This window comes from Strix uralensis, chromosome 3, assembly GCF_047716275.1.
Source record: "Strix uralensis isolate ZFMK-TIS-50842 chromosome 3, bStrUra1, whole genome shotgun sequence".
Classification (NCBI taxonomy): Eukaryota; Metazoa; Chordata; class Aves; order Strigiformes; family Strigidae; genus Strix; species Strix uralensis.
The window spans coordinates 65,225,512-65,240,730 of NC_133974.1; the positions used below are offsets into that span (position 1 = coordinate 65,225,512).

At 44.7% G+C, this 15,219-nt stretch overlaps 1 protein-coding gene across 2 annotated transcripts in view; it reads left to right on the plus strand.

Moving 5' to 3' along the window:
- Nucleotides 1–15,219, plus strand: part of PDE7B (phosphodiesterase 7B) — a 181,659-nt gene that overhangs the window by 94,530 nt on the left and 71,910 nt on the right. Inside the window, exon 1 of one of the 2 annotated variants that reach the window (XM_074862598.1) lies at nt 515–836. The exons of the other annotated variant lie outside the window; for it this stretch is intronic. Within the exon in view, the coding sequence (XP_074718699.1) occupies nt 599–836 (238 nt within the window). The 5' untranslated portion in view covers nt 515–598. Of the gene's footprint in view, nt 1–514; nt 837–15,219 lie in introns of those variants that run through there. 2 annotated transcript variants of the gene reach the window in all.

Here is a 15,219-nt window from a genome sequence, read left to right on the forward strand (position 1 = left end):
ACCGGCTCCGTAGCCAGCCGGGCGAGGGCGAGGAGGAAGGCGAGGGCGAGGAGGAAGGCGGGGGTGGTGGCGGGGTGGGGGCTCCCCCATGGCATCCCAGCAGGGATAAAGTCAAACCGCCTCCTCCCTGCTCCACCCCCCCCCCCCCACTCCTTAGCGCCCAGAGGGGCGTGAGGGGCGGCCCTGCCCCGAGTGCCGCTGCCGGGCTGCGCCGGCCCCCGCACCGCCGCCGGCAGCAGCAGCAGCCGCCGCAGCAGCGGCCCGAGCCCCCGCCCCCGGGGCTCGGCGCTGCGCCGGCATGAGCGGCGGCTCCGCGCCTGCCCGCCAGCCGCTTCGCCCCGGCTGCCGGCGCCTGGCGGCGGGCTGAGGGCGCGCAGCGGGGCGGGCGGCCAGCGCGGCGGCGGCCGGAGCGCGGCGGCGGCCGGAGCCCGGCGCTCGCTCCTTCCTTCCGCGCCGGCAGCGCGGGGCCGGGGCCGGGGCCGGGGCCGGGGGGCGGCGGTGGTGGGCGGCCGGGCGCCCCCGCCCCGCTCTGGATGCCCATCGCGGCTGCTCGGGCCGGGGGGGGGCTGCGGCTCCCCGGCGGGGGGCGCGGGCCAGGATGCCGGTGCTGGAGCGCTTCTTCCCCGCGACAGAGCCGGGCAGGCGGAGGAGGACGGGGGAAGAGCCGATGCCCTTTCCCATGGGCAGCCTGCCCGGTTATCAGCAGGGGACCCTGGCCTGGGACTTGCCCGAGATGATCAAGATGGTAAAGCTCGTTTGGAAATCCAAGGGGGAGCTCCGCGGGGCGAAGCACAGAGGGGTTTTGGAGAGCGAGGATGCCCTGGGCGGTTCGGCAGGTAGGTTTCCCCCGCCCCTGCTGCTCGGGGGAAGCCGGGGGGAAAACGTGGCGGGGGGCCGGGGGTGGCTGGGAGCCGCGGCCGGAGCGGGGCGGGTGGGAAAGGCGCGGGGCCGGCGAGCGCTGCCCGACGGGCGTCCGCCTTTAAAACCGTGCTTTTGGCAACTCTCGCTCGCTCTCTCCCCCCGCGGACACGCACAAGCGCATCCGCACGCACACGCGGAGTTTGTGCCGGCTCTGGAAGTCAGGTCCGTCTGCAGACGACGCTCTCCCGTGCCATCTGTTGCGCGCTTTTATACGCGGGGCGACAAAAGCTCAGCTTAGCACTAGAGCACGTCGCTCCGCGGCTGTGAGGCACAGCTCAGCCAGGGCAGCTGGGCTCGCTGCCGGCGCGGGAGAGCCTCTCCCGGCCGCCGCACGGAGCTCCGCAGCGGCGGCCCGCGGTCGAGGTGCCGGGGCGGGGTGGGGGCGCCGCCGGGGCCGCCCGGCCGCTGCAGGAGCGGGGGTGGCCGCCCCCCCCCCAAGCGCCGAGGGCTTCCCCGCTTGTTCCCGCTGTGCCTTTCTCAGTGCAGGGCCTCTCCTCTCACGCCGTCAGACTTCACCCTGATCTTTGTGCTTGGCTCATTCGACACGATCTTCCCGTGCCTCCCATCTGCAGCGCGGAGCGACAGCCTCGTAAGGTTGTGGGTCGTTAGCTACCAGTATTAACAACTCGAGGCCCATTCTTGGAGTAACACTGCCCCATCCCACCACTTTCTCTTTGAGTGGTATATTACTGGCTAAAGGACACATGCTTTTTTATTAAGTGCATAAATCTCGCATGTCATTTTTTTCCTAACTCACTAACAGTTACGGAGCCATATGGCAGCACATCAAATGCGTTATGGAAGTCCAGGTTAGACTTCTTGCACTTTCACTAGGTGGGAATGAGTTGTCATGTTAGCACGGTACTTCTTCTGATTAGTTGATACTGCGTCTTAACCCATTCTCCACATTGCTTATGGTTCAAAACCTGTTGCCTTCTGATGGAAGCAACCTCTTGCCTTCTTCAAAACCTCTTGGCTTCTGTTGAAGTCAGGCTCATAGGCGTATGTCTCAGTATCAGTTGATGATGTTTTTATTCTCCCATCGTCATACTACTGTGACTTAACAGACATACTGGAACTGTGTGGCTCGTTCCTTCAGAACTCAGCATTATCCCATCTCTGCAACCTGGTCACTAAACTCTTCCGGTGCATTCAGTCTTCGAAGATTGTGCTTTCATCTTCCTTTGCTGTACCCTTTATTGAGACCAACAATTTACAGTATTTTGAACCAGAATAATTTAATGTCTTATGTAGAATAATCTCGTTGCAGGTATTTCAAAGTGCGCGTGTGTGTATGTATGTATTCTGTGTGTGTAACTGTATATATAAAGTTAAATAGTAAACAAGTATCTGTGTATCACTTTTGGATGCCCATCAAGGTTGGCTGGTTGGTCACTGTATGTCCATTACTTCAGATGTTTGCAGTTAAACTAGGAAATGCATGGTTCACTTCTGTTTTGGACAAGGGAAGGTAAGTTCTCAGGCTCCAAGGAAGATGTGCAACTTGCCACCCCACTCTGGGAATCACTTTAGTTTAAAAGAATAGTAAGTACGAGTGTTGTGGATAAAGAAAGAGGAGGTCAAATTGCTCTTTAGGACTTGGAGCAAATCAGCTGGGAATGTACCATAGCCAACTAGGGAGATTGAGGTTTGTGTGGTGAATGGTGAGTGTTCAGAGGTGACCCCTAATCAAACAACTTAAGCAATGCTGCATTGGTTACACTCATGTATGAGTAATAGTGGTTTTTCAGTATGCTTGTGTTATATCTGGTGAAATTAGTTTCATTAGGTAACAAATGAGATTCGCCTTCAGATTCCTGGAGGCAACTAAAAATGTGCATGAATGTACAGAGACAGATTAGTCCACTCGCAGGATATGAGTAACTTGCATTTACTCAAGTGGCTACTACTCGTATCCTGTGAAGGGACAGTCCTCTTCATGGAGCCAGATCCTATTTCATAAGCTCGGTTGACTTGCACCAGTACAAATCAGAGCAGAGGATGACTCTTAACTCTCAACACTTTAAATACGAATCATCAGACAGTTTGAGAGACCTGGGTTGCTGGTTTTTCCTCCTCAGCAGCACTCATTCTAGTAGTTTTACCTCTTGTGGTTTCATTTTAGTCACTTTAAGTACATTGGAGTATGTGGGAAAACCAGTAAATGCTGAAATCTGGTATACTTAAATAAGTGCAAAATCAAAGAATGCAGAAATGGGAAGAAAAGATAATAATTTGGAAGGATCAGTAGCATGAGCTACTCAGCTTTGTGTTTGTATGGTGTTTTGTACATGTTTGGCTCCTTTAAAAAAAAACAAACTGTATAACTTGTATCTTATAGAAAGGCAGTATTTCAATAGGAAATCAAGTTTTCTTCAGGTGAAGCTGAAGCAAATAACTTCTGCTCAAGATACTGCTAGCTAGGCAAATAAAGGCTGATTGTTCAGTAGTAGAGTTCACTGCACTTTCCATATCAAGGGCTTTTTAATTTAAATTTATAAGTTTTCATGTGATAACTCATGTTCTGTTATCACATCTTCATGGAACTACTTTGTTTACAGTAGAAGAGGAGGAAATAGATGTGGATTCTGGAAGGAAACTGTCAGGATTTCTGCCTTGCTTGATCACGTTAAGAGAGATTTAGCTAAGCAAATTCCCTTGTCCCAGCCTGAGTGATTGGACTCGGCTTTGGACTGGCTTTCTAGAAAGGAACAACGCGCTTAACCATAGGTGGTGAGGAGGAAGGAGAGCTGTATCTGGACATGATGTCAGTTCTGTGGATGGCAGTGTCTTGGGGACCCATATAGCCATAATTCTTACCGCATTCCTCTTTCCTGAGGTAGGAGTAGAGAGTTGCTAGAGAGCAAAACTGTCTCTGTATCCTGGGCTCTCAAATAAAAGATCTGTATCTGGGTCTTTCATCTTCTTGTTCAGTACTGAGAATAAGCTACTCAATCTCTCCACAAAAAAAAGTGTTTGCAATACATCATGCAGCATATAGTTGGGATAAACGAAGAACCCAGATCTCATAGAGACTGCCTGCCTGGGGTTTCTAATGATGATTTATTTTCCCTTCCAAAGCAATAAAATTCACGATTTGAGCCTTCTCTTACTGCTGCACTGCTTTTTAAAGTTAGGATCAATTAAGACTGCAGACCTTTCTCCTGCTTCTGGCCTGCTGTTGCTTAGTAACTCCTTTTCCCCTGTTTCAATCCCTGACCAAATCAGCACAAAACTGTGGTTTGGTGAAGACTCTGTGTGGCTGTGCCAGAAGCCATTTCACACACTCAGACTGGCCATGTGATAGTAAGAAAGTGCAATAATGGAACATAATTAATTTGAAAAGCGTTGGGTGGGAAATGGGTATAATTCAGTGTCATTCCTTACAATGCTTCAAATAGATTATTTGCAAGCCAACACTTTTTACTTGAATAACAGCATGTGTTGATATTATTACAATTGAATTATTCAAATAATTCTTAACTGAAACCATGTTGATCTCTAGGAGGGAACTGTGTTCTGTTTATGACCCTAACTTTCTTATCACCCTCTCCTAGAGCTCAGCAGCAGAGCTTTGCAGATTAAACAAACCTGATTGGGGAACAGGTACAGGTCTGCCTCCAAGAGTCTTCCTTATGAGCATTAGCAACCTCTTAAATTTGCCGTGATCATCCCAGATAACTCCAGTGAGAGTTTCTGTACTGAGTCTTGCACATGAGCAGACATACGAGAATTTCAGAGAAGGTGCAGTGGTATTTAGAATTATCGAGGTCTGTTGAGACACTGATCTCTGTGGGTTTTTTGAAACAACTCTGAATGTTTTTTTCCACCTCTTTCTGTCTGTAGATGTTTTCTCAGAAATGTAGGTTCTGATTCAGGCATGCATCATGCTCATTGTTAACTGATGAGTCCCTTTGCCACGAGGAGGAAAAACAAGCAGTACCACACATCACTCCTATTACACTTTGCTGCTGGGAAAATTTCCCCCAATTATTGGTGTGGCCGTTTACTTCTCTTCAATCAGCTGCCTCCTTTCCAACTCAGTAATCTATTCAAACTACTTGCCATTGTCCAAACTGCCCTTGCTCTTTCAAACCTTGCAGCTGTGTGCTGAGCAATCTTGTGATACACCTCTCTGACCTGAGAGGTCGGAGTTAAATCATCTGTGTGCTGCTTCAGTGGTTGCTTGAAGGTCTTCCCTGAAGTTACTCACAAGACCTCCCAAAGACTCAGTTCTTCCATGATATCCAAGGAAACATGCCTTCTACTTAATTTTTATTTTGCAATGAACAACTTTTATCATGCTGTGCAGTAGCTTTACTGTGCACATTAAAATAAACTTCATGTTTCCCCTTCCTGTCATTACTTATAGAATCACAAAATTATTTGGGTCGGAAGGGGCCTTTAAAGATCATCTAGTTTCAACCTCCCTGCCATGGGCAGGGACACCTTCCAGTAGATCACATTGCTCAAAGCCCCATCCAGCCTGACCTTGAACACTTGAGGAGGCATCCACAACCTCTCTGGGCAACCTGTTCCAGTGTGCATTTGCTGAATCATGTTTCGTTGTGATGTCTTGAAACTCATGCATGCATGCTATGAATTACTGAGAACCAAATGGGGGTTTGGCGAACAGAAAGCTCATGATTTTCTGTAGTTAATGTTGAGCATGTAGGTGCCACAGATGTAGATCCCAGCAATAAATAAACCACATGAGCTATCAAATGGCATTGTCTTAGCATCTGACCAGTCTTTTGTGTTATTCCTTAGATTGAAAACAGCTTCATTTGTGTCCTACTGAGAGATGCACAGCAGGCAGAAGGGCAGCTTGCTGTATCTTTCTGAGATTAGGTTTTGTTTTATTTTGTTTTGTTTTTTAAGGTTTATGTTGAGACTTGTTAAATCTATTACACATACTGGGGACAAAGAATGTGAATTTGATAGAATCAAGGCTACCTGTGGCAACTTTGATTGCTCTCTGACTGTTGTGTTGAAACTCCAGCCCCTGAGAAGAAGAAATGTACTGTTCCATATTCTCATGAAGAGCTGGTTAAATCAGTGGAACTGCGTGTGATGATTTCATTAAGAACAGTGAAATTAAACAGTATGCAGTACCACTTCTATAGTGTGTGTATGTAGACCAAGCAATAAAAGACTTAGAATTCAGACCACATCTGTAGGTTGTGCTGTTCAAACATAACTCTTTGGTTTATGGCTGAACTTAGGTTAGTAATGCATGTGATTTAGAGTTACTTTTTTTCCAAAATACTTGACTAATTAGAGAATTGGCTTCAGAAGTAAAAAAATCCATTTTGAGACATTAAATCATGGTCACTGTTCAAATTATGGTCCTTTTTTAGGAGTATTTTAAAAATGTAGTGCAGAATGAGAAGTTGAACTGATGTTATAAGTCTTTGGTTTTGAACATGTCAAAATGAGCCGATGTGTTTGTCAGCCAGACTCTGTTTAATTTGGGGGTGAAGATTTTCACTCAACTCTACCTTTAAGTGCTTAACCACTCTTTCCTACTTCATTCTTCTGTAAATATTCTGTTGTGGATTTGTTAGGGTTTTGGGGTATTCGGAATCATAGAATCATAGAATTGCTTAGGTTGGAAAAGATCTTTAAGATCACCAAGTCCAATAGTTAACCTAGCACTGTCAGGTCCACCAAAATAAGAGCTAGGCCAGGGATAAACAGTAGAGAAGAAATAATCTGAAAATCCCAACAATTTCTGAATGGTGTTTCAGTTCAGCCTTGCTGGCACATTTTTTGTTTGCATTATTGTGAATGTTGGAAAACAAAATTTGTTTGCAGAAATAGTTGGAGAAGCTCTTTGAGCAGCTGTTCAACTATGTACAACCACAACAGAAAGAAAAATATTACAATATAGAGTTAAGGATAACTTCAGGATAAAGTTAGCAGATAAAATGTAATTGCCCAGGTTGGGTGTTGGCCAACATGCAGAAGGTAATGCGGCTCGTGTGCTGGAAAACTGACAGAGGTTTTATTTATATGTCGACTCAGAGATAAATCAGCAGTCTGCTGGAAACTATAAACACAAATAGAGCAAATTCCGGTGAGCTGTAAAATGGTGGCGAGATCTGTTGCTTTCAGTGAAGCTCTTCTAAATATCAGGAGCCAAAGATGTAGCTTTATATGTAAAAATAGTGTTTCTAAAGGAAAAGTTACTGCACTATAATACAAACAGGCTTTCTGATGGGGTTTTATTTTGTATGCTTGTTTGCTTCATTAGGGTTAGAGCTGATAGTTTTATCTTTGGTAAATTGACTCTTAAGTGCTTTATACTCTGTGAAGAATTAAACTGATAAACGACTACCAATAGAAAGTAGTAGTGGTATTAGCCATGCCTTATTATTATTATGTATTGCTTAAATGTTGTGAGAAACATTTAAAATGCACCATGAGTGGCATGATACTGCATCTAACTTCCAGTGCTTCTAAAGTCAGAGTAGAGCGTTATATGCAACGTGTTTGCTATTCCAGTGCTCCTTCATAACAAACCTACAGCTTGTGGTCTGTCATACTTCTTCAAACTGTTTGCTTGTAGTCGTGCATCCCAGACAGCTTTCTGTAGTCCTGCTTTATGAAGTGTGAGTTTGGTTTTTCAGGCAACACAAGGAGAAGGGTGCCCATGTCACCATCTTCTCCATTATGGTCTATTCTGACCCCCTCCCCAGGGCTCTGCATTCAGAATATGCTAAACCATGTTACTTATGATTGCTCACATGCTGCTTAACTGCTGTCATGTTTCCAAGGGGCATCTTTACGAATGGGCAAACTTGTCTGAATTGGAGTTATACCGCAGGAAGTCCCCACTGTCAGCTGCTTTAGGCTGACTGAAAAAACTTGATTGACCTCAGGCTGTTTCTTCACAGCAGTTAGGCACCTGGTTCTGGCCATGATGCTGTAAAACATGCTAGTCCTCCTGTCTTCCCTTGGCCTGGACTAAAAAGTGCAAACACTTAAAAAAACCCCGTTTGATACTTCCAGCTTGAAACATGCTTTGATATTTGTTAAAAGCTTTTTGTAAGTCATCCTAACCTTGTTCAAAAAGAGCATTTAGCCTGCTTAATTACGGGATAAATTACAGTAACTTTTAAGTACTTGACTAATTCTTGGTGTAGACTTGCAAACACAAGACAAAAATGTCTCAGCTCTTCATTTTTTCCTCAGCTTGCGACATAAAATGTTTTCTGTCGCTGTTATGGCTACAAACAAACAAACTCTGTATGAGAGAAGGAATAAATCCTTCTTATTAAGCTCCTAGATAAAGCATTCTTTCGACTCTTCTGTGGACAGCCAACTATAGTTTTCCCTCTTGCCTCCTCAAGTCTCCATAAGATCATAAAAGTTCCTTGTCTTAACCTGTCACCTGCTAGGAGGAGGCATTGTTCTGTGAAAGTCCTGATGCTGCAAAGCTGAATATAGTGTGGTCTAAGGTGTGTACAAAGAGGAGGGTCAAACACAAGAAGGGTTTAGCAGGCTCACCATCAAGAGTATTCCTGTCAGATCTACCCCTTATTACTGTAGCAATAAAGGGGCAAACCCCTTCCATTGATCTTTGAACAAAATACCCTGAAATTCAGGTATTGTCCAAAGTTCTCTCAGAAAATGAAATTTTTAAAACAGTTAGCAGAGGTTGCTGGCAATCCTTGTGAGTGCTGCCCTGTGGGAGCGTTCCCCAGTCTGGAGAGCTGAGGACCTGGTTCAAGTTGCACTGAAGCCAGGGAGGGTCTTTCCATGGACATGGATGGGCTTTGTTCTAAACCGGCGTGTTCAGCAGTACTTGTAGGTGAAATCCTGTGCAAGGTGCACTCTTTAAGTGTCTCTTTATACACAGGAGACCATCTGGAGAAATTGCTGTAAACTTCCCCAGCCCTTCTGAAAGAGAAACTTGTGAAGCTCCACTTCCCTTGGGAGAGTATGAAATCCTTTCCTCTGTAGCCAGCTCTGACTTGTGTGGAGGAAATGCGCTTCAAATACTGTTATCTTGGTGTTCTCCTGCTCTCCCTGACCTAAGATAAGGGCAAAGTGTTAACTCGAAGGCCTACTTCAAAGATGCTTTGTGCAGGTGCAGTTAGAAATGAAGCGATATCCTGGAGGGTTTTCAGAATGCACTGTGCTGTGGCAGGCATTACTTCATTCCCTGTTGCTTAAGCACCGCCTTGAGATTGAATGTTTTGTTTTCAGGTGCTGGAATTACAGATCAACCAGAATAACTCTAAACTAAGTACTACACTACACAGTACTGTTTGAACACTGCTCTTGAAAGTTAAATTGTAAAGTAGGTTCATCTAAGTAGAAGGAATTATTTTTCAGCTTGGTAGAGCTATGTTCCAAAATAGTCCAAAACTAGTGTGTTGCACAAATCCTCCAGGTGAATATTCAATTAAAAGTCATACAGAACAATTGGAAAGTGCAGGCACAGAGTATTTCTTTAGCCATCATAATTTTGACAGGTGCAGAAAACACCTTAAGTACACAGTCCACTAGCCTGTTTTTAATAGCTGTTGGCTAAGTTCTTCCTTGTCTAATAAGAAGTGCTTCTCTGAACAAGCTTTCCGTTAGTTAAGGTTAGCAGCAGTTAGTCCTTGAGGGGTTATCTGTGCATGTATCTTGATTATCAGGAGACCTGGTTCAGTGAAGCACCCAGCTGCTTATCCAAATAGCTGTGCATTCCAAACTTTGCTTATCCAAACATCTTCCAAATAGTTCATGTGTGCAAAACTTAAGCTGGAAATCTTGTAATTATAGGCTTTCATGGAAGATTTCTTATTTCCTGCTTCCAGCCTGAGTGGATATACTGCAGGAACAGCTGCCTTCACAGTAATTCGGCAATTGCATTTCTAATTCTAAATGGAACTGAGACAATAAAGGGGTGAGAGAGTTTGGGCTCCTGTGAAATGCCGAAAAGAGTGATTTGATCCAGCTTGGGTTTTGCATGCAGGTTTGTCTCATTAAAAGAAGGGAGAGGAAAAAAAAGAATTCTGTATGCCCTGCTTGCAGATTACTTTAATGATTCAGTTGATGTTCAAGCACACTAACAATGAGAAACAGAAAACTGTGGAGATTCTGAACTTTATACATGATTGCACAGCTATTACACTTGCTTTCTCTTCTTCCTGGAAGTGCTAGTGAGCATACATTTCATGCTCTCATTTGGGAACTAAAGCTAACTGCGTAAATTAATACTGGCAATTGCCTAGGGCCTTTCTTGAACTCCAGTTCAGTGTGTATAAAAGAGGTGTGTTGCTTTCCATGACCACTGGAAAAGGGACTAAGCAGAGAAGAATCTACTGCATAGCTGAGAACTACAGCCCTAAAATGGCAGAGGGGCAAGGCTTTTACATGAGAGAGCATCAGCATAAGCTTCCCAGCGAGGTCAGTTTGAACATCCTGCTTAGAGTCAGCAAGCTGAAGAAAGCAGAGCAGCGAGGAACAGCAGACACTTACAGGAGACTACCAAAGGGTAGGAGTTGGAAGGAGAGAAGAGGAATTTCTTTAGTGCCATTCAGTGCGCTAGAGTGTCTCACTTCAGTTTAGTCCCAAGTTCCCTCCTTGTCAGTCATGAATAAGGAAGTGATCACCGCTATATACCAGTGATGGCACAGCTTTTCCCCCCACCTTTTTTCTGTCAAGTAGTCCTGCCCTCTTACTGGAAACCATAATTGCAGCTGTGGATCAAGCGCATGGCAGTACAGATAAGCTGAGCTTGATGCAGTTGTGCATTGACTGGCATATACTTTTTTTTTTTAAGGAGCAGCTCGTGAGTTGTGAATTACCAGTTTTTCTAGCTTCGTGCATCTCAGCCAAAGTGACAGAAAATAGCAAGGATAGCAACTCAAGTCATGGCAGTGTGGGCGCTCATCTTGAAGACATGCTGCAGGCATGAGAATAGAGGAGCTGTTACAGGACTACTCTGGCCCAGCCTCATGAGTAATCAGGTTTCAATATGATATCTTCTGTTTCTTCCTCAACTGTTCCTTACCGTAGAAGTGAAAGGGATAGTAGGACTTAATTGGCTAGTGCAGATAACATACTGCATGCAAAGTGAAGTGCAGCAAATAATATTAAGTATTTTAAGACAGAAGCGTGCTTAAGACTGTATTTTGCATGGGGAGAAAATAAGAGAATCGGGAGGAAGGGATTTTCCAGTCTTAACTAGAATGGGGTGTGTTGACTGGGTGGTCTGCATGACTTACCCACTTGGCATAATCAGGAGAAATGTATGACCTTTGACAAGATTTCGCAGATCCTTGGTTGAACCTGGATGCTCAAATCTTCACTAGTAATTAGGTCTGAAGTTTTGGTTCATTAAGATACAAGTCTGACTTTAAGTGTCTAAGAAGCAACCTGATTAATGTCAAATAAATGCTTGAGCTACCTACAGAACCCAGTGTTCTGGTTTTCTGAGTTGTAAGCTGGGATCTGTAAAATGTGATCATCTACTGAAGGTGTGTAGCTATTAAATCATAATTACATTAAAGAGGTGGAATTCAGAATAAAGTTATAACCTCTAACTAGGCATACTCTGCAAGCTCATTTAATTTCCCAGTGGAATAGCAATGGACTAGATCTTCCCTTCCCCCATTGCCAGCAATGCACATCATTAAATATGTACTTAGTAGCTGGCAAAACAGACTAAAAGTTAAACTAACTTTGCTAATAATGGGCTGGAATTCTCATAATGAAAATGCAAGGTACCTTATTTAAATGTTGGCCCCTTGACAGAATCTGCAACACAAGCCTCACAAGACTGTCACTAATCTTTTTGTAGGTGCCCTGTAGCCAAAAATGTGCTGATGTCTGGCTTTGCACAGACTGGAGACCTGGGAGATTATATGTTTTGAATAGGATCAAATGACTAGAAGGGGAAAGCACTCTGTACTTGGCTGTCTTGTCATACAGACAGAAAAATGTTTTGCATGTGACCTTGTTAACAGCATGAGTTAAGAGCAACACTACAAAGTAGAGGCAGAGCTACTGGAGCTTAGATCATAATTGAGAATCTGTGTTTTTCTGGTCATCTGCTTAACTTTCTTTTTCCCCTGTTCTCCCATTTAGACTTAGTGACTTCAGTTTTCATGCTGAGTCTAGATCAGATGGAGAGATAAGGGTGAGAAAATGTAGACAGCTAGAAGATCCAGTCTCCTGGTCCAGTTCTCCTCCACATTAGAAAGGCAGACCAGTTTGATACAGGATTTATTTTTCACCATCAGTCAAGTCCTCTTCTTAGTCATGTGTTCTCCTTTCCTACTGCAAAGTCTGTCCTGACATACTCCTCAGCCACCATGCCTTTAAGCATCTTTCCAAATTGCCATGACCAGGCTGACTACATCACTACAAATTAATTCTCTTCTGTTGCAATGCACACCTGTGTCTTCAACTTAACTGGCTCCCAAAACTGCAGTCTTAATTGCCTCTTCTGTATTTAAGATAGCCTTTTACATCTTCCCCTTCTGCAGCCTCCACCTCTGCACAGCAGAACTGATGCTTCTTTCAGCACCAGATTATCCCCTATTGTGCACACACACACCCCCCCCCCCCGCTTCCTCCTTGTTACAGGCAGAATTTCATTTACTGCTCCCTTCCTTTACCAAAGGACAGCACATGGTAGAGAAGGCTGTCCCGTTGGAGACTGCAGACATTTAATCTCCCCTACAAATACAGCTTTCACTGTTGCTCTATGAATGGCTTGTGAAATGCCTCACAAATACCTAGTCCCTAGCTCAAGTCAATAGAACTCCTACTTTCCCCCAGGTAATCACCCCACACCTTCTTGTAGTTAGGGTAGATGAAGCTACTGGGGTGACTGTCACACGTGCTACCAGACAGCAACTATTTAAATGATGTGTCTCTGCCAGGAGGTACGTATTTTTTGCCCTGGGGGAGCTTCTCTTTCACCTTTGTCCAGAAGGAGAGAGTAGGTACCGAAACTTAATTTTCTGTGAAAACCTCATTATATTCTGCATCTCAAACATTGCAACCACCAAAACCATATGGCTTGCAGGAGCCAGCAGCTTTCCCAGGTGAACTGGTAAGGTCCTGCCAGTAGAAGTTGTTTGGCTTTAATACTGTTGCTTGAATGTTCTGTTCCTGTTCCCAGAAACATCTTTTTATCAAGAGAAGGGCCTCAGCCTCTTGTGAGCAAGCACAAGTAGGAAATACAACAGCAAAACTGTATCTGCTGTCCCACGTTGCTCTTACAGTTGGAGGCTGATAAAATAACACGGGACTGTCTGAGCCACACACAGAGGCAGAAGTGGAAGGAGCAGAGATCAAATAATATGAAGCAGCATGATAGTAAAAAGAAAAGCATGTAAAAATATGAATGCCAGACAGATGGCTTGGGGGGGAAGTGCAACTAATCCATGGGAAATCAGAACAGTTGGATGACTGTTTTAAAACCTTTTAAATGGAGAAAACAGCAATTTAATCAGACTGGATAAGCAGAGAGCAAAAGTAAGCCGCACTGAAATGAGGAAAGAATGACTTCTTCGACGTTGCTTCTGTAGTGCTATAGGACATCGCAAATCTAAGTAGCCCATCGAGTAAGAATGCTGTATAAATTAAAAATTTGAAAGCAAGGTTATATATCACTTCCACTGCAGGCTGTCATCTTGAGGATGAAATAAGAAAATGCTTTCTTTAAGGCTTGATATGCATGAATAGATGTCTGTGGACAAACTTCTTACAGAAATAGGGGCTGGTGGAAGGTGGCCAGTGAACAGGAGGCAGCAATGCACAAAAGAGGTGGTACTCTCTCCCTTTTGGGGACAGGATTACTTGTTCTTTGGAGAGGAAGTAGAAGAATGAAAACTTTGTTACTTCTCTCTCTCTGTTATCAAATGTAAAATCTGCAAGCACAGAAGTTACAATGGAACCAGGGCAAATATCTGGTTTTGCTGTCTGTGTTTACAGGATGTTTCCACAAATTAAGAAACATGGGGAAATCATGAAAAAAATATATAAAAAAAAAAAATAGGAGCTGCTTGCCAGCTCCTGTTCTCACGCCTCAAGTGATATATCTTCCTGCTTGCTTTGGGTGGAAAGCCACACCTGAAAGCATGACCGCTGAGAGAGGCAAGAAGTCAAGCTGGTGGAGCCGCAGATTGTGATTATCCTAAATCACCAGTGACAGGCTCTGAAAATGCAACCTGCAAACTGTTACCACAAGAGATGGCTTTCAAAGAGCAGTCTCCGCTGCTTGAAAAGATACCCAGGAGAGGCAGGAGGATGGGTGACCACTGCAATGGGTGTTCTGTATGCGTCTGTGGCAAGATGCAGGGTGGGGGAAGGAACTGACTTTCTTCTATTTCCTTTTTAGCTACTGAAGGCATGAACTGGTTTACAGGAAAGGTGCTAGGGGTTTTTTTTGGGGGGGGTGGAGAACAAAGACCCTGTGTATAACTTAATGCCTTCTAGGGGAAGTCAGCTAGCATTTAGAGCTCTTAGATTCCAGTGTGCAACAGATCAGAAATGATCTTGGAGTGTCAGCCATCAAAATACACACAGAAACCACTTTAAGGAAGAGTGAATTATGCATGAGGCACTCAGAAGTTGCTCAGGGCTAACAGTGTTGACATGTCACAGGTGATCTGTGCATCGGATCGGCGGTGGTCTGGTGGTGCCTTCTTGCTGTGTGGCATGGGGTTGTGTTTCCTGGGCTGCAGGAGGACGTGGAGATTGAAAGCAGACCTGCCTCTCTGGCTTGGGCTGCTCAGCACACGGAGAATATAGCTGTACAGAGCTAAGCAGGGCCACAAACGGGGAATCAAAAGGAATGGTCTTATCTCCATGCAGATGCAGATCTCTTTGTACAGCAGAGTTACGCAACTTCAGGCAAGAGAGATTTTGAGCTGCTGTGGCACCTTTCCAGGAGCTAATAAGAACTTGAAATAGAGCCCAAGCCCTAAATACACTTTATTTAGGCTCAGAGTGGCAGCTTTTCTTACTGCTGTAATTCAACAAGAAAAAGCTTATAATCTTGTCTTTGAATTTCTAGCTTTGAAACTGGATGGATTTAGAGAGCCTTCGTGTTAGTTAACAGGTAAGATAAGGGCCAAACCCTCCCTCATTCTGGATTTACTTTGCCATTAGTGCTGATCTCCTGTACAGAGGTTATTATGCCTGCAGCGAGGTGAAAACAGAATTTGTCTTGCAGTGTCCTGTACAGTTCACCTCTAAAACCAGCCCGCAACATGTGGGTACAGATGGACCGTAGCCATGATAACGTTGGGAAACTGTGGCAGTAGGTTCAAGTTCATTAGTGAG